The sequence below is a fragment of the Callithrix jacchus genome, chromosome 17 (assembly GCF_049354715.1).
Source record: "Callithrix jacchus isolate 240 chromosome 17, calJac240_pri, whole genome shotgun sequence".
Lineage (NCBI taxonomy): Eukaryota > Metazoa > Chordata > Mammalia > Primates > Cebidae > Callithrix > Callithrix jacchus.
In genome coordinates, this window is record NC_133518.1 from 41011538 (window position 1) to 41029769 (window position 18232).

Here is an 18232-nt window from a genome sequence, read left to right on the forward strand (position 1 = left end):
GAGCCCTGCTTTGGACACCTTGTACCAACTCCTCCTTCTGGCCCATACCTTACCTACGTTCTTTCTTCCTTGTGAACCATATGCACAGTTCTGTAGTTTTAATCCACCTTAGACAAGGCATCTGCATTCCAAATGTTTTTTTAAAAATTACTATTACCAGGGTGTTACTTATGTCATAAAATTTCCCTCAAGGAACACTTCTCTCCCATGCTCCAGGGAGCACAGGCCTGTTTCTCTCATTTGCTCTAATGACATCTATATGCAGACAGTGTATCTTTTGAAGATCTAGCCATGGGTAAATTGAACCAAGGCCCGGGAGCTGCAGTGTTTCATACATTCTGGTTGACCTGGAGAGAGCTGAGCCCAGGTCATGGTGGCGGGGATGGTGAGACCTCGCCACATAACCTTGGATATATTGAATCATTTACATCATGTTATGTTAACATCATTTACATCATGAATAGCAAGTAGAGTTGATCCAGGCCATAAATTAATGTATGCTTCATGGTGTTCCCACTACACTTCCCAACTCTGTCAGTCACTCCCATGTAAACACAATTCTCAAAACCTCTCTTTTCTATCTGCAAATACTGAGGTGTCAGGAACAGCCACTCTTTCTGATCTATCATTAATTTGTGTTTTCACATATGTTGTCTGCTAGCCTGGAGTAGCCACGTATGATCCCAGCCAAGCAGGAACAATGCAAAAGGTCATGGCTCAGGGCACAGGGTTTCTTCTATTACCAAGGCCCCAAGGCCCCCCATTTTTTTTTTTTTTTTTTTTTTTTTGAGGCAGAGTCTCGCTCTGTCACCCAGGCTGGAGTGCAGTGGTGCAGTGGCCCATCTTGGCTCACTGCAGCCTTGAACATCTGGGCTCAAATAATCCTCCCACTTCCACCCTGCAAAGTGCTGGGATTACAGGCACAAGCCACTGCGCCCAGCCACCAAGGTACACTTGCTTCTTGTGCCTTGCACTGATTATTTGATTCTTCCTCTTGTCACCTTCTGCTAGTTGCCGTTCGCCTCAGCTTTTGAACACTCCCTCCTTGTTCTAACATCAGTATTTGTAGATTCCAACCTCAGTGGCTTTTAACCTTTTGTGGGGTTATGGACCACATAGAGAAAGTGATGAAAGTTCAGGAATCTTGGCCAGAAGTGGTGGCTTACACCTGTAATCCCAGCACTTTGGGAGGCCAAGGTGGGTGGATCACAAGATCAGGGGTTTGAGACCAGCCTGGTCAACATGGTGAAACACAATCTCTACTAAAAATATATAAATTAGCCGGGTAAGGTGGTGCATGCCTGTAATCCCAGCTACTCTGGAGGCTGAGGCAGAAGAATCATTTGAACCCAGGAGGCAGAGGTTGTAGTGAGTCTAGACTGCGCCACTGCACTCCAGCCTAGGTGACAGAGCAAGACTCTGTCTCAAAAAAAAAAAAATTAAGAATCTTCTTCCAGAAAAATGCATGTGTGCATTTATAGATGTTCAGTTTACACTCAACCCCAGGCTCCAAGAATATTGATTACCTGAGTCCCTTGCTTGTTCACATGCTGATTATAGCTTGTTTACCTGCTTTTAAGTTTCCACTGACCTGTCTCCTTCCAGTGGCTATGTAGTCTTCCATCTACATGTTCTCCAAGCCTCTGACCTATTGCCCAACTAGATACATAAAAACCATCCTCTTGGTCCTTCAAAGCTGCTTCAACACGCAGGGCCCCAGTTCCTGGCACCCAGCAATAGCTTATGCTCCTCCATAGCATGGCTATGGTCTTGACAGATAAACTGTTCTTCCTTACATCTAGCCTCAGACTCTGTTTTAGTAACTATCTTTATTGCATGGACAAGACAGATCTATTAATTGCTTGAGTTAGGAATGCATTAGTTCTTAAAAGCTATATTGGCTCGAGATTCAAATATAAGGTCCATATTCTTATTCCAGATAAGAATATGTCCTGAAAAGCTAGTGCCAGAGAGGACTTCTCTGTAGAATATCCACTTCATGGCAACCCCTAGAAACATATAAGTTAAGAACGTTATGTAAAAGCACAACTTCCTCTGATAAGATTTGCTCGTCTGCAGGTCCCGTGCTTCACACGTGACACTGAACTCTGTGGAAATGAGGCAACTACCCTGGTGAAATTACATTAGTTTAAGAAGATGTGCTTTCCTTCCAAAGATAACTTGAACTAAAGTGAAATTATCTGCAACTCTAAGAAGATGGATACAGATTCTTAATTAAATTAAGCTATGATGGGGGCCCAGATGCTCACTTAATTGCTAATAAATGGGAGATCAGGAAAGGGTCTGGGGGAATGAGTCTATCAGTGCAAATATTTTCCAGGAGTTGGCTTGTCACCAGGTGAAACTCCCTCAGGCTGTCTCAGGCAGCTGTTTATAATGGGAGTGGGGTTTATCTAATGCGAGAATGAAACGCACCTGGATTAAGAAGGCAGCCCATTGTGTCTGAAGAGCCCTTTGACCCAGCCAGATGAAACTAGCTAGCAGTTTATTCAGCCACTCATCGCAGTCCTCAGCATGCAGCATTTATGAAACACTGCAGGCTCCAATCCAGGCAAGCACCCCTTTGCTGATTCTTCTTTATCTCTATGTAGCATGTGTTGAACTGTGAATTGGTGATCTTGCCAAGAAAGCAAACTCCATTGTTCTCATGTTTTTTTCCTTGACTGTTGCTAATCAGCAAGTCTACAGAACTTTAAACACCTTTCTTCACAAACACATTTGCTTTCAGGTATAGCAACAGAATTTCTGTGGTATGTCTACCTTGGTGTCCCCATCCCTGAAAGGCTGCTGGAAGTTCAGCTTTGTTGGATTTGCAAACTCGTGAATCATCCATGCTAAGTGATTGTTAACAATTTACATGCATCCCTTGTTCAATACTATCCCAACAGACTTCTGCTCTATAGGCCCTATTAAGAAAAAGGTGAATTCAGTATTTAACCAGACTCTAAGCCTATTGCTCATTCTACTCCAAAAGATTCTTATAATTTTCTAATATATTAGTTAGAATTCCCAAATGCCTTTATTTATTAGAAGTAGAGCTTAGTTTTTATTTAGTTTCTTTTGAGTTTATGGTGAAAGATATAGCAACAATAATTCCAACAATATTAATGCAAATAGAAATAATAATAACAGCTAATATTTTTGGAGTGCTTTCTATATTCTAGGTAGCATGGAAAGCACTCCAAAAATATTAGCCGTTATTATTTTTAATATGTGTATTTAAGCCCTATACACATATTAACATATGTAATCCCCACTCTGTGAAGGAAACACAATTGTTATCACCATTTTCCAGACGAAGATGCTGAGACACAGATAAGCAGTTTTACTTTAAATAGGCAGTAGTCACCACTTGGAAAAACAGGACAAACTGCATAGGATGGCAAACCTGAGTTGGCATTGGTATGAATGCCAGGAGATATGAGATATAGTTTCATATTAAAACTCATTCATTATAGAGGAAAGGTCTTCATTTAAAAAATCTTGGTCTGTAAATAGCACTAGGTTGTCAGCAAAACTCATCTCAAAATGGATATTTTAACTAGTGTAATTTCTTTTTTGCAAATAAGTACTAGAAATCCTGAAATTTTCAACTTCCAAGAGTGGACTTTGCCTCAGTCTTATGAAGATGGGGCATATGTTCATGTTATTTCTCTGTGAGTACATTCCAGTGGTAGAGCCAGGCATTTCCACTCCCCAGTCACAGGCTTTCCCTTGGTGAGATCTGAATCTAATGATGCTCCATTTACCTGAAAATTACCTTGGGCAGTGATTTAACCTCCCTGAGTCTATTTATCTCTCAGATGAGAACAATACAGTCACGCATCTCTTAACAGCAGGGATATGTTCTAAGAAATGCTTTGGTGGGCTTTTTTGTCGTCATGTGGACATTATGGAGTGTACCTAGACAAACCCAGATGGTATAGCCTACTATGCACTTAGGCTATATGGTATAACCTATTGCTCCTAGGCTGTAAACCTGTACAGCATGTTATTGTACTAATGTTGTGGGCAGTCATAACCAAATAGTAAGTATTTATGTATCTAAACAGAAAAGATACAGTAAAAACAATACCATATTATAATCTTATGGGACCACTGTTGTACGTGCAGTCTGTTGTTGATTGCAATGTCATTATACAGTGCATGCTGTACATTTTCATTAGATTATTGGAAGGATTAAATGAGGTGAAATTTTAAAAGTTGCTTTATCTTAGCCATAATTTCCTTATCTATAATGGAAGTAATAGTAGCCCTTCCTTTGGGGTTTACTTTGAAGGTTAAAGAAGATAATGCTTACAAAAATGCTTAACATAGTGCTTGACACATAGTGAATGCTTCATAGAAATGAATAGAGGGAGTAGTATTTTGAGGCTCAGTCAGCATTGGAGAACTTGACCTCCTCTATTTTCAACCTTGGGGATTAATATTTGGTCTTGCTTGTACCTGTTTATGATTATATTTTAATTTTAACTGGATTTCCATCTTTGGTGGCTATTAACCTACTTTTCTATATCTTTTTATATCTATTATGACTAAAATTTCGCATATCACAGCATTCTTTGGAGCTAAGATTTCATTAATGAGGATTAAAGAAATTGAAAAGTTGGAGAAAGGGTAGACATTCCCATTAGGCCATGAGAATTATTCTCTCTTTCTTAAATGAATAGGCTCACGTCAGTGGGATTCAAATTCCTATCTGCTTTAAAGAGAAATACAAAGAAAGAAAAAGAAATAAGAAGAGAATTTTCAAGTTGCTTTTATCTTCAGGACTATCTCAAATTCACTTTCCTCTCAATATTAGGTATAAGAGAAAGTTTCTCAAAGCCCACAGATTAATTCAATTCTGACAAGACGCTTCAAGCTAAATTGCAAAGTAATTTAAGATCTCCTTTCAAAGAAAATGCACATATAATTCATAACAAACCTCCTTTAACTCTTCTTCCTTTTTAACCAATTTTAAACTCAGAGCACTCTGTGTCACCTTAAAGTTGGAACTTAATGGACCAGAGCCACTTAGGAATCCGTCAAAGGCTTTATTCTGTGCTCAAATTTGTAACTGTTCTTGATGTCATTATCAACTTGGCTCCAACTTAAATCATCACATCTTCGTTGCATCCCCTGCTGAAGTACTGCTCCTTACTGGCTGCATGCTCGGACGTTTCCAATGTCAGGATTTGGGTGAGCACAGGGAAGCCAAGTACCTTACTATCCTTCCTGGCAGGCCTGCTGGAAATTGGAAAATAGATAGGGAGTCAGTGACCCTCGGGGTGAGAGGTTCCCTGAGGCCACAGTATAACTGTCTCGTGCATGAACTTGCTCCACAGCACCCTGGCAAGTAACTCTCTTACTCTTTGTCTAAGCATCTCCAACTACAGAGGACTCACTACCCTTTTATAGTACCCATCCCATTTTCCATCAGATCTAAGAATTAGGACATTTTGAATTAGAATGTACAGCTGGGAATCTTTATATTTTTTATGATATTTTACTTTTGGACTTTAACTCGTCTTCTGGAAATACAGTGAGTCCAGTCTTTCCTCCGCACAGCCACCTTTCAAATGCTCACTGCAGCTGTTGCTGCTCCATCCCTCTATCCTTGAAACTCCCATTCTTCCCTCTGTCTTTTTCCTCACCACCCTACTTTTTCTCCTGTGGTCGGCTGTTCTTTGCTGGGTCTCGCTTAGGTGGTGGCATCCAGGCTGATGAGGACAGGCCTGGCTGCTGCGGCCTTTGAAGAGTGCCGTGGGATCGTGCAGTCTCCCACTCACCTTCCTCCACTGTGACTGACATAGACTTCACCTGGAATATTTCACCACATGCTTATCCTCTACCCCAACCCTCCAGCACCTGCTCTTTCACCCTAGAAGAAAATCCTAACAATGTCCTGAAAGGCTCTGGGAGACCTGGCCCTGGCCCAGCTCCAGCCTGACACCCCCATCACTGTCCTCCCCATCATTTCCCTCCAGCCACGCTGGCCGCTTTGTAGCTTCTCAGACCCATTGAACAAGCTTTGCTTTGGGGCCTAGAAAGCTCTCCCTTTATTTTTCATTCAGGACTTCATTTAATAATCTTTGTCAGAGAAGCCTTCCCTGACTATCTCAATCCTCTCTGTCCCATCATCTCATGCTGTTTTATTTTTCTTTTCCGTTCTTGTCATTGAATTATACATTTATTTGCTTAGCTGTTCATTATGTTGTCTTCTCCCCTAAAATGTAAGGAACATGAGGTCAGGAGCCATGTTTTTCTCCCTGCAGTATGTTCAGTGCCAACAATGTCTGTAGTTAGTAGATGTTCAATAATTATTTATGGCCGGGCGCAGTGGCTCAAGCCTGTAATCCCAGCACTTTGGGAGGCCAAGGCAGGTGGATAACGAGGTCAAGAGATCGAGACCATCCCGGTCAACATGGTGAAACCCCGTCTCTACTAAAAATACAAAAAATTAGCTGGGCATGGTGGCGCGTGCCTGTAATCCCAGCTACTCAGGAGGCTGAGGCAGGAGAATCGCCTGAACGTGGGAGGCGGAGGTTGCAGTGAGCCGAGATCGCGCCATTGCACTCCAGCCTGGGTAACAAGAGCGAAACTCCATCTCAAGAAAAAAAAAAAAAATAATAATAATAATAATTTGTGCATGGAGTGAATCAATTAATTCAGCCTGAGATTGCATTATTCCAGAGGAAGCCATGATACACTAGTTTATCCTTCCCACATAATTCCTCTTGTCTTTTTCTCTTGTGCCTGACATCAAAACGACAAAATGATATTTGTAAAGCATTTGGAAAATCACTCTCTGGTATACATTCGGATTCTTAGCGAGCAGTCATTACATGGTCCCTCAGAAGTGGAAAGAGTTAACTGATGTTCTCCCTCAAACACAGCTCTTGACTCTGCAGGGTCTTTGGCCCTTGGGAAGGTAAAACCCTATGGTTCTTACTCAAGCTCAGTGAACTTCTGGCCGGGACCTCTTATTATTATCTTAACCTCCCAGGGTGCCTGGAATGCCCCCAATTCCTGAAGTCATTGTTTTACAGCAGGTTCTCTTGACAGAGATCACTGGCCTTTGGCAGAACATAAGCCAGAATAATGGGCAGGCAGGTGCCAGAAAGAATTCCAATGTGTACACACAATTCTTGGCCCTATAAAAATCAATTCCTTATTCATAATTAAGCAACTTCTCTGAGAAAGAGCAGGTTGGTACAGTTATTAAAAGATAAATAATAGATAAGGATCCACATTTTTTTTAAGGCAAAAAGAATTTTAAATACCAAAAGCATTGTAATTTTTTTTAATCTACTTGCTTCTTACCTGTGACACCCATGCCCAACAAAACGGAGCAGCTTTTACACATTTTCATTGTCCCTTTATGTTGTGTTGGTCCTTAAAATGTGTCTTTAAGAGCAAAATGACAAGGCAGCTCCAGATACAGAGAAAGGAAACTAGAAGCACTCCATATAAATGTCGCGTGATGATCTTGTGGGTCTTTTCCTGTTTACCAGATTGGGGTTAGGGACCACGGCTGAAAATAGAGGTTGCTAAATGGGTTCTTACTAAAAAGAGCACTAAGTCTCCCCAGTACTTAGGATGCTAACCTCCCAACTGGCTTACCTGGCAACAGAAGCAGCCTCATTTCCCCTGTCCTCAACCCCACCCCATCCCCTTTGCCTCACATCTGTATATGACAGGGTGGGGAAGGAAGGGGGTTATCCCTGGGGAGAGTGCAATGTTTGAGGTGTGAACTGTTACCCTGTTATCCCATCCCATGGAAGTTCTTCCTCTCCCCTAAGCCAAGGGGAAGGGGAGTCTACGGAAATCACGAAGGAAGCCTGGTGCTACCTCATCCCCCAGTGTAGAACCTGCAGTGGAGCCAAAGCCCTCTCAGAGCAGAGCAAGGGGAGGGAGTTCTGGGATGTGGCTCTCAGAGTGTGAGATCATACAAAACACAGAGACCAGCGCCTCTTCTAGCCTAGAGATTTCTGAAAGCAGGAGTCGGTAGGAGCAGGACCTGAAGGCTCTTAGGTTTGATCTGTCTGCAGAGTATGTGGGGTGAGCCCACTCAGCCCAGCGTTCTATGCCTCATAGAGGGTACTCAGGGGAATCCCACATTAAGGAGATTGGAGATGTTAACCTAAAATATCTGTGACAAGTCTCAGTCAATTCAGAAACTTTGACCAGGTTCAGGACACAACCGTGACACAATCTCAGGAAGTCCTAATGACATGTGCCCACAGTGGTCGGGGCATAGCTTGCTCTTATATGTTTTAGGGAGACATGTGTGTATAGTATGTGTAATATGTACCTTGGTTCAGTCCTCTAAGGAGGGAGAGCTGGAAGTGGGGCTTCCAGGTTAGAAGTAGGTAAGAGACAAAAGGTTGCATTCTTGTCCTTTATCAGCCTTCCACTGAATACACAATTGAGTCTGGCTCAGTGAATCTGCATTTTTACATAAACTCTAGAGCAGAAAGAATCAGCTATGCATTTGTCTTAGGTGAGCCTCAAAGGGTTGACTGGGTCTTGTCTGTCCTTTGTCCACAAGGAATTTCCTTGTGCGCAAATTGTGAGGGAGGCAGGTTTGCCCTAAGCAGTTCCAAGCTTGACATTTCCCTTTAGCTTAGTGATTTGGGGGTAAGAAGATTTATTTTCCTATCCCAGAGGTTTGGAGAGGGGTGAGAGGCACTGAGCTGCCCAAGTAACGACTGATCCCAGCATTGGAAATGGACTGGAAATTAGGATATCTGGAAGATCCTGTGGGAGCTGTGAGGGGTTCTCAGCAAAATAGAGGTGTTGCCAGGCTAACAGAGGTCTCTAAGAGAGGGACCAATCAGCCACCAGAGTGAGGCCAGGGACCCTGTGCACCACTGGCACGCAGTTGGGCATATAAAGAGGAGAGCTGGGCTCCCCATCCTCCACCAGGCATCCAGCACCAGCAGGCGCTGGCACCAAGTATGAGAAGGAGGAGTGTGCTGCCTTCCCTTTCTTCCAGTCGTCCTGGGTCTGCTCTAGAATATTCTGCAGGGACAACAGGGAGAAGATTTAGGTTTCAAGATGGGCTGTACTAAGTTTTAATAACTGGAAGGCACTCAATATGGGATTTGACCAAGACATCATTAATGGAACTACTTACCTAGCACAGGGGGATTCGATACCGTACAGCTGGAAGCAGTGATTGGGAACAAAAGTAAGTAAATAAACCATTTCATAGTTATGTACGTCCCAGCCAATCAAGAACTTGTCAGTGAACTGGCGCCAATAACTTTTTTGTTAGGAACAAAGATTTGGCAGAGAAAATGGAAGGTTCTTTTGTATATCTTTGGCTATAGTAATCATTTTCTCAGTTTTTTTTCTATAATGACTGAAGTAATAGAAACCCTGAAAGAGATACAACGTGTTCGCTTAATACTTTCTTTTCATACGCTTTCAAGCGACACCAATTTCATGTTAACAAAGGGAGTGAGGCTGGACTGAGGCTGGAGAAGCAGGCTGTTCTGATCCGCACAGACACCCAAGAGAGTCAGTGGGCTGTGGGGTTTGGGAGGACCCGCCAAAAGACAGCATCCTGTGGAACCAGGGCCGCCAGGAGCTTGAGGTCACTGGGTAGTTTCTGTGGGTAACTGTGCAGCAAAGTATCTCAGCAGTCCCAGTGAAGAATACAGGGAGATGGTGTTGGAAACTGGGAGACCTTGAGGAAGAGTGTCACGATCAGGAGAGAGATGACTCCGAAGGGCCACTGCGGAAGGGCAGCCAGAGCCACAGAGGGGAGGGCGTTGTTGTGGTGCCATCTATGTAATATTTTTCATACCTGTTATTTTATGTTCACTCTCAGCAGCATTTTACTCACAACATCTCTTCTTCCTCCTCTCTTTCTTACTTCTTCTCCCCCCCTCCTTCTTCATCATAGCATTTATCGAATATTTTACTATGTACCATACACCATTCTGGACAAAACAATTCATATGATCAGATGATCCCTGCCACCCAAAGATGGAAGGCCAGCCAGTCAGTGTGAGAGAAAGGTGGTAAAATCTTAGTTCTGTTTAGGTAGAGGTTTTGATTGAACATCGGTTTGAAATGCTTCTTTTAGAACTAAATGAAACACAGAGAGAGAGAGAGAGAGAGAGAGAGAGAGAGAGAGAGAGAGAGAGAGAGAGAAGACAGCAAGGCGATTTGTTTAAGAAATGCTTATCCAGTTCTTGCTAGGTGAAAGGCACCATTTCAAATGCTTTATAAACATTAATCCATTTAATTATTATAGCCACCCAGTGTGGTAGGTACTATTATTGTCATCACCATTTTATAGAAACTGAGATACAGGTGGTTTCAGTAACTTGCTCAAGGTCACATAGGCAGTAAGTGGCAGTAAGCTGAGACACCCACACCTCAGATTTTATTCTATGCTCTTAACACTACGAACATAGAATAAAGCTATGAGACCCGCTCCTTGCAGGAGCATCGTATAGAAGAAAAGGTGAGTTGTAGAGAAACACTGCAGTCTCAATGATGTCTTTGAGTGTGAAATGATACAGTAAGCAAAATGATTCTTATTCATGTTGATTTCATCAAAGAATTTAGGCTACTTCATCCATTTCAACATTGTTGAATAAAAGATGCTGCACACATTTATTTTTGAGTATAGATCCAATACACTGTCATCAAGCTAATTTTCCTGAATAATCTGTTGTTGAACAGAATGAAATCCTAGACTTATTTCCAATTTATTATTTTTTTATTTTTATTTATTTATTTTTTGAGACAGAGTTTCACTCTTGTTACCCAGGCTGGAGTGCAATGGCGCGATCTCAACTCACCGCAACCTCCGCCTCCTGGGTTCAGGCAATTCTCCTGCCTCAGCCTCCTGAGTAGCTGGGATTACAGGCACGTGCCACCGTGCCCAGCTAATTTTTTATATTAGTAGAGATGGGGTTTCACCATGTTGACCAGGATGGTCTTGATCTCTTGACCTCGTGATCCACCCATCTCGCTCTCCCAAATGCTGGGATTACAGGCTTGAGCCACTGCGCCCGGCCCTCCAATTTATTTTTTAATTGTAATTTATATATTCATTTTGAGGCAGGGTCTTGCTCTGTCACCCAGGCTAGAGTGCAGTGGCCCAATCACAGCTCACTGCAGCCTTAACCTTCCCTGCTCAAGCAACCCTCCCACCTCAGCCTCCTGAGTAGCTGAGACTACAGGCATGAACCATCACACCCAGCTAATTTTTGTGTTTTTTTGTAGAGATAGGGTTTCGCCATGTTGCCCAGGCTAGTCTCACACTTTTGTGCTCAAACAATCCACCTACCTCGGCCTCTCAAAATGCTGGGATTACAGGCTTGAGCCATCCCTGCCCAACCTGGCTTCTGTTTCTTTTGCCTCATTTCTTACTAGAAACCAGAGGACTTTGCTTATAGAACATCCTCCACTAAACTTGGAGAGATGCAACTCAAACTGAGTCTCCTGGCCATTCTTGTCCCGGCAGCAGAACCCTGCCCACAGCTGAGGGCTCTCCTTCCCTCCTTGATCCACTGAGTCAAGAGCTTTATGAAGTACATGAGAACATTTTAGCCACTCCTATGGCCATTTCTCTGGGGTATCTGCCTGGTACTTTTTTTTCCCAGACACCCTGTTGTTCTTATGCAAAAGTGACTAGTTCAGCCCTAGCAACCTCAGAGCAAGGTGTGCCCTGAGGGCAGCCACATCCCATTTGCCTGTAGTTAACCAACCACTCTGCTGTTATTGTGAGACTTGGGGAAGTTCTCAGCAGAATGATGATGCTGACAGTGATGATAAATAACATTCAATGAGTATTTATTTTGAGTGTACATATAAGCAAGCCCCCAACGAATGACTGTAATCCATAAGATATAGCTAAGAGTTTTAAATGTTTCTCATATCATCACAACATTTCTGCAGGATAAATACTATTATTATCTCCATTTTACAGATGAGATAACTGATTTCGAACATGAAGTAACTTGCCCAAGGCCATATAGCCAAAAGTATTAGACCTTGGGCTCAAATTAAGAGGCTCAAGTATCAGTTTTAAGATTAGACTGATCTCCATGAAAGTACCCACAATATGCCTGTGCATAGTCAATGCCTGCTAAAAAAATCTTGTGGGTGATGATTCACTTCAAGAGATAATGAGTTTTTGCAAGCCTCCTTCCTTCATGCTTTTCCTTCCTTCCTTCTTTTTTTCTTCCTTTCCTTTCCTTCCTTCCTTCCTTCGCTTCCCCCCTTCCGCTTCCCCTTCTCCTTCCTTCTTTCTTTCTCTCTTTTCTTTCTTTCTTTTTCTTGTCTTTCTTCTTTTCTTTCTCTCTCTCTTTTTCCCTTTCTTTCTTCTTTCTTTCTTTCTTTCTTTCTTTCTTTCTTTCTTTCTTTCTTTCTTTCTTTCTTTCTTTCTTCAGTTGTCCTGCACCTTCATTCCATCAGGCTTTATATTGCCAGTCATGTGCCAAACAACAGGCTGTGTCCTGGGCATCCACAGAGGAGCAAAACCCAGTCCAGTCTCAGCAAAGCCAGGCAGGAGAGCAGGATTTCCTGAGAAGTTCTGAGTCTCCCTTGCTAGTGGGCCAGGAGAGAGGGTGCTGTTGCCCCAGCCCACATACTCTGTTCCAGTGCTTGAGTGCCGGAAGATGCTGCCCCTTTCCATCCAGGCAGGAAAACAAATGTTCCAGTACCAGAACTCTCATTGTCCTTACAGTCAGCGTCACAGTCACTCAACTATCCTGATGTGGGTTTATGTTTCCCCCAACATGATCCCCTTTTTAAAGGTAGGAATACAAAAATCTACATTATGAGCTTAGTAGCTGTGTGATCTTAGTTTCTCTGATTTTTAGTTTTTCTTTAATTCTAAGAAAGACAGAAAGAAAAGACAAAAGAAGGAAGGGAAGGAAGGAAGGAAAGAAAGAAGGAGGGGGGAAGGGAAAGGAAGGGAAGAGAAGGAGGGAGGGAGGAAGGGAGAAGGAGGGAAAGATAAGGAGAGAGAAAAAAACGTGCCTTGCTTACTTCACAGAGCTATTATAGGACCAGATAAAGCTATACTGTAGGCACGAGAGGACTATTATGTAAATGTGAGGGCTTTAGTATATTCTCAACATGGAATCTGAGATTCTGAGTCATGCTGCCTCATCCATCTTTCCCCCTGCACATGTGCTCACATACGTGCTCCCTTGCTTCCATCTGTAACCATACAGCCATGCCTTGCAATTGCCCTGAATTCACCTGCCTTCTTGCCTTTCCTTACACTCTTTCCACTGCTTGGAATACTCTCTCTCCATCTTGGTCTGCTGACATGCTAGCTTGCTCAAATGCCATCTCCTTTATTCTAAAATAGTATCCCTTTCCTCTTTTTACCATTAAATGTTGTATATTTCTCATAAAAATCACACTTAACACTGGGACTAGAGCAAGTTGTCTTCTATATCTTAGGCTTCTCTCCTGAGGTATGCCTTGCATATATCAGGTGTTTGATAAGATGTTTTTTGAATCAAATTCTGCTTCCTTTCTTTATGCTCTTCCCTGCCTGCCTCCCACACCCTATACCTACTTATTATATCACTTGGCACATGGCAGGCACCCAGTACATGTGTCCAGGCAGCTCTAGGGCCAGCAAATTCAATGGACAATCTCCATAGGTCAAGGAGAGTTAAGCCTTTCCCCTCAGTTAAGTCAAACATCACAGGGAGGGTATAAACGGTAGTGAACAAAGTGATGATACCCCATTGAGTGGGAAGGAAGAGAACATTTCCCAAAGTGCAGACTGCAGATCAGTGGGCATACCCAGATGATTTTAGGTGACATACCCAGATGATTTTAGGTGAACTTTCTTTTTCTCAATTACCTATTTTTACATATATTAAATAGAAATATAATTAGCACATCGAACTTATGCCTTCATGGATATTCTCTAATAAAAGGTCCTGAATTTGAATTAAAATGATGTAAAGAAAAACATACATAAATAATGGTATAGAGTATGGCCAAATGGTGCGATGGGGGTGCTCCGAGTTCCAGAAGCACCAGGACAGGGAAACACTTCTGAAAGTTATGGAGGTGGAGAGAGGGATAAAGCCATGCTTGTTCTATGGCTCAGATCTACTAGTGGCAACCTCAGGTTAATAGAATTACTTCCAAAGCTGAGCTACTCTGCAAAAACCTTTGTTTGAAGGGCCGAATGCAAATGGAATGCTTTCTCATCACTATTGTTTCTTCATGGCATGAAGAAATATGCTGGAGAATGTCAGCTCAAACACATCAAGCATCACAGCCTTGGGCACCGGCTTTCCTAACAGCCAGTAGAGTTTTACACCTTTCCCAGAACTTGCAGATACAAAGGACCCAGATGTGAATTTACTTTTCCTTTTTTCCTGCAAAGCACAACACTTTACAGAAAAGAAAAACACTTCAAAGGCAGTCCTTTTCTCACATACATTTCATTCAAGACTCACATTCATCTTCCTTATCCAATTACAGAATCAAAGCAGGAGTGTTTGGCCTACTTTGGGGATTTAAAGACATCCAGGGAAAAACTAAGTCCATTTTAAACTACCTTTTTTAATGCCACACGTCTTCCTGTAGGAGAATTGGAGTTGGCTCCCCCTGCTCTCTCTGAAGTCATCTATGGATACAAAAAGTCAGGTCAGAGAACTAACATGCTCTAATCATGGGCACCATAAAAGATTGTTACATCTCTGTAAAACCCAGTCTAATCTCAGTCAGAGTGTCTAGTGTACTTTTTGCTTTCTACACTGCTGCTTTTGGAATTCCTTCCAAAACCCACTGCTAAACTCTTGATTTTTCCTGATTAGTTTTTAAACTTTTGTGTTAAAATAAAAACTGCAAAAACAATCTGAAATGTCATTTCATTAGTCTCCCTAAAGCTAGTGGATCTAGCACATATGTTCATTTTAATGCTCAATATGGAATTCATATTTCCTAAAATAGGACAGGTCTTATCCTTCATATTCACGCTCTGGGATTTAAGGCTCTGGTTTTTAAAAAAATAGCATCTATGACGTCCTCAAAAATATTTAAGTGAACAGACTCCCTATTGGTGGATTGATTTTTCTCTGGAAATAAATCTGTTGGCAGCGGCTAGAATTGGGGTATAAAGGATGACCTCGGGCAGCTGCTGCCATTTGTTTCAGTGGGAAAATGAGGGTTTTGTCTCTCCCTGGGGGTTAATATTGTGATGTTCTGAACGCCATCAATGCTCTGTTTCTGAAGGGTTACACTGGAGAGGAGGAATGCTTTGTGGTTTATGACAGGATCACGGCAGAATATTTTGTGCACGCTGTGATTTGTATCACCCATTTGTGCACAGGCCATAAAAGTGCACTTGTTATCAGGAACATTTGTGAATATATAACAGCACTGAAGACATATGGCCACTAAATAATTCACAGTTATCTATCTTCTCAGCAGATTCCTATACACCTACCATGTTTTAATGCCTAGTTTGCTCAGAAACAATATTCTTTATGACCCTTCCAATATAAAAATGTTTACTGACCGGCAGCAATATATGGATCCCATGGGAGGGGACAATAAGGAAGGGGAAAAATGTCTGCATTTGTCATGTCTCCTCTTCTGTGTCTGTTTTCCCCTAACCCTTCCAACCAGCACTCGGCATTATAGGAAAAGATAACTCTCCCCAAAGTGGGTGCAAAATCCTATCTGGGCTATGAGATGAAAGTCACTAACTAACCTCCACCCTCTTCTCTTTTCAGTTCTATATCCATTTACAGTCCCAAGGAGAATCCAAATGCATTTGATGCTGCAGCATTCTTCCAGTCTGTGGGGAATTTCCTGGGAATCTTCGCTGGCTCATTTGCAATGGGGTCTGCATATGCCATCATCACAGCACTGATATCCTTTGTCTGTATGTGGAAAGCTGGGACTGTCAAGTCAGAGTAGAGAAGGAAGGCCAGAAGACCAATGCCAAGTATAAGGGCTGGGTGGAGCCACAGAAGAGAGGCAGAACAGAAAATCGAGAGCCAAAGACTTCAGGGGAAGGAGAAGGAAGAAGTGTGCCAGAGAGGTGAAGGCCCTGGGTAAAGAGAGGGCAAAATATCAGGGGCCTTTCCCGATGAGGTCTCGCCCAGACATTCACTGAGCAGCTGCTGAAAAGCTTGATTCTACTGAGACTATCTAAGAAGAGTCGGGAGATGTGTAAAACAAGATCCCTGCCCTTAGCAAGTGACAGGCTTGGAAAGGTGAGCTCTACATTGACTGGGATAGAAAGTGAGTGCCAGAGCCACATCGAAGTTATCACACTGTAAACACTCAAACAGGGACAAGGCCATTGTGTCTGCAATAGAATAATACCTTTGGCCAACCTTACGATTCTGGAAAATAATTAGAAAAGCAGTATATATAAGCAGAACGGGTTTTGGGCACAGTCTGGAATACAGGATAAGGTCAAAGGCTGAGCAGTTGGGGATTCAGGAGGCGAAGACTAGCATTCACTAAGATATGGCAGTAGGACCGATGTGGCATCTGTAAGACATGATTGGGAGGACATGGGCTCCAGCTGGTGAGAAATGGAGGATGAGGGGACACAGGTGGGATGGACCCAGCTTGTGGAGTATCTTGAAGTGGTATTTCAAAGAGTCTGAGCCTCTTTCTCTAGTCCACAGTTAGCTGCCGAAGGTTTCTGCTCAGGAAAGTGACATGCTGACAATCCTGTTTTTAAAACGAAGATGAGGAACTGCACAAAGGATGAATCCGAGGACGGGGATTGGAACCAAGGGAAACTGTGATGATGAACTCTGAGGGAAGCACGAGGAAGGGGACTGAAGCTTAGAAGAAAAAAATCTCTGTGACTTAATGATTGGCTGGTTATTAGAGGTGGAGAAAAGGAGACAAAGGCTACTCCAGAGCTTCATCCTGGGAGCCTTGTAGAATGGCCTCTACATGGACAGAAATAGTCAGTCAGAAGAGGTAAAATGACCTCCCCAGTACCTGCTGTGGCAGGCCCCTACGACGTGTTTTCCATGTAGTGTCTCATCTAACCTTCACAATGATCCTATCACCAGATGCTATTTTCACTGGATGTGAAGCTTAGAAAGGGTAAGCTGTTGCCCAAGGTCATGCAGCCGGCAAGTGAACCCAGAGACAGAGAATCAAGAGGCGGACCATGCCCTGCTCACCGCTCCCTGTTGCCTCTTAATTCTTAGTTGGAACTATGTGGAGGCCAGGTGTTGTTTAGAATAGAGTGATAGCAGCAACAAAGATAGGAATATTTCACAAGCGTTTACCATGTGGCGGAGCTTTCTCTGCATCTCTTCATTTGAATCAGCCCTGTAAAACAAGTTATTATCCTCCTCACCTTACAACTGAGGAAACTGAGGCTCAAGGAGGATACAATACGCTAGCTCACCCTGGATCACGTGTCAGTAATAGTGAGCATGGTAATGACCATATCATCTAAAATTGACTGAAAACTTTACTCTGTGCTAGCCATTGCCCTAAGTGTTTTGCATGGGTTATCTGAGAGCTTTTACAAGAACTCTGCAAGGTAGATACTGTTACTATCTCAATTTGCAGCTGAGGAAACTCAGACAATTAAAGTTAAACAACTTGGCTAAGAACAAACAACTAGGTCATTTTGGGGCCAGGATTCAAACCCAGGCTTCTCGGTTCTGGAGGCTCCACTAATGGAGAAACTTAAATCAGAATTCTCGGCCTGATGTGAGGGGAAGGTGTAACGTATGTGAACAGGTTGATAAGGGAAGAAAAAACTTCTGGTGATTGGAAGTCTGGCATAAGATTGGATCAGATCTGGCAAAAAAGGGTGTAGAGATGGAAGAAACGGGGCTCAGTAAGTGGTGACATTGATCGTGGAGTATCTGGTGGTCTTTCACGGGCTCTGCAAACACACACCGTGAAGGAGGCAAGTGCTTACGGTTGTCCTCCTCACCTTCCTAACCTCACACCTCCTTCATTCCAGGCAGTCTCCTCGGGTTGTAGACCCCTGGGCTCTGCAGTTAGGGACTGACCCAGAGCTGAACTACTTTCTGAAGGAGACTGAAAGAAGACAAAGTTCAATAGCTGGTTGCTATTCTGTTACTCAACTGAACATTCTCTTTAAAACAAACTAGAAGAGGGAATTCTCACTAGAAACAAAGACTTCCTTCTAAGTAACAAAAGGGAATCTTGTAAAAAGAACTCAGGGTAGCCCATTCTCTACACCAGATAAAAAACTGCCTCCAGGTCC

The 18232-nt window shown here is 42.8% G+C and overlaps 1 protein-coding gene across 1 annotated transcript in view; it reads left to right on the top strand.

Annotated features, from left to right (window-relative positions):
* The window catches only part of SLC9A9 (solute carrier family 9 member A9), a 588021-nt gene that overhangs the window by 248581 nt on the left and 321208 nt on the right, over positions 1-18232 (top strand). The window contains exon 7 of the mRNA XM_002759520.7: positions 15744-15882. Within this exon, the coding sequence (XP_002759566.1) occupies positions 15744-15882 (139 nt within the window). The remainder of the gene's footprint in view (positions 1-15743; positions 15883-18232) is intronic.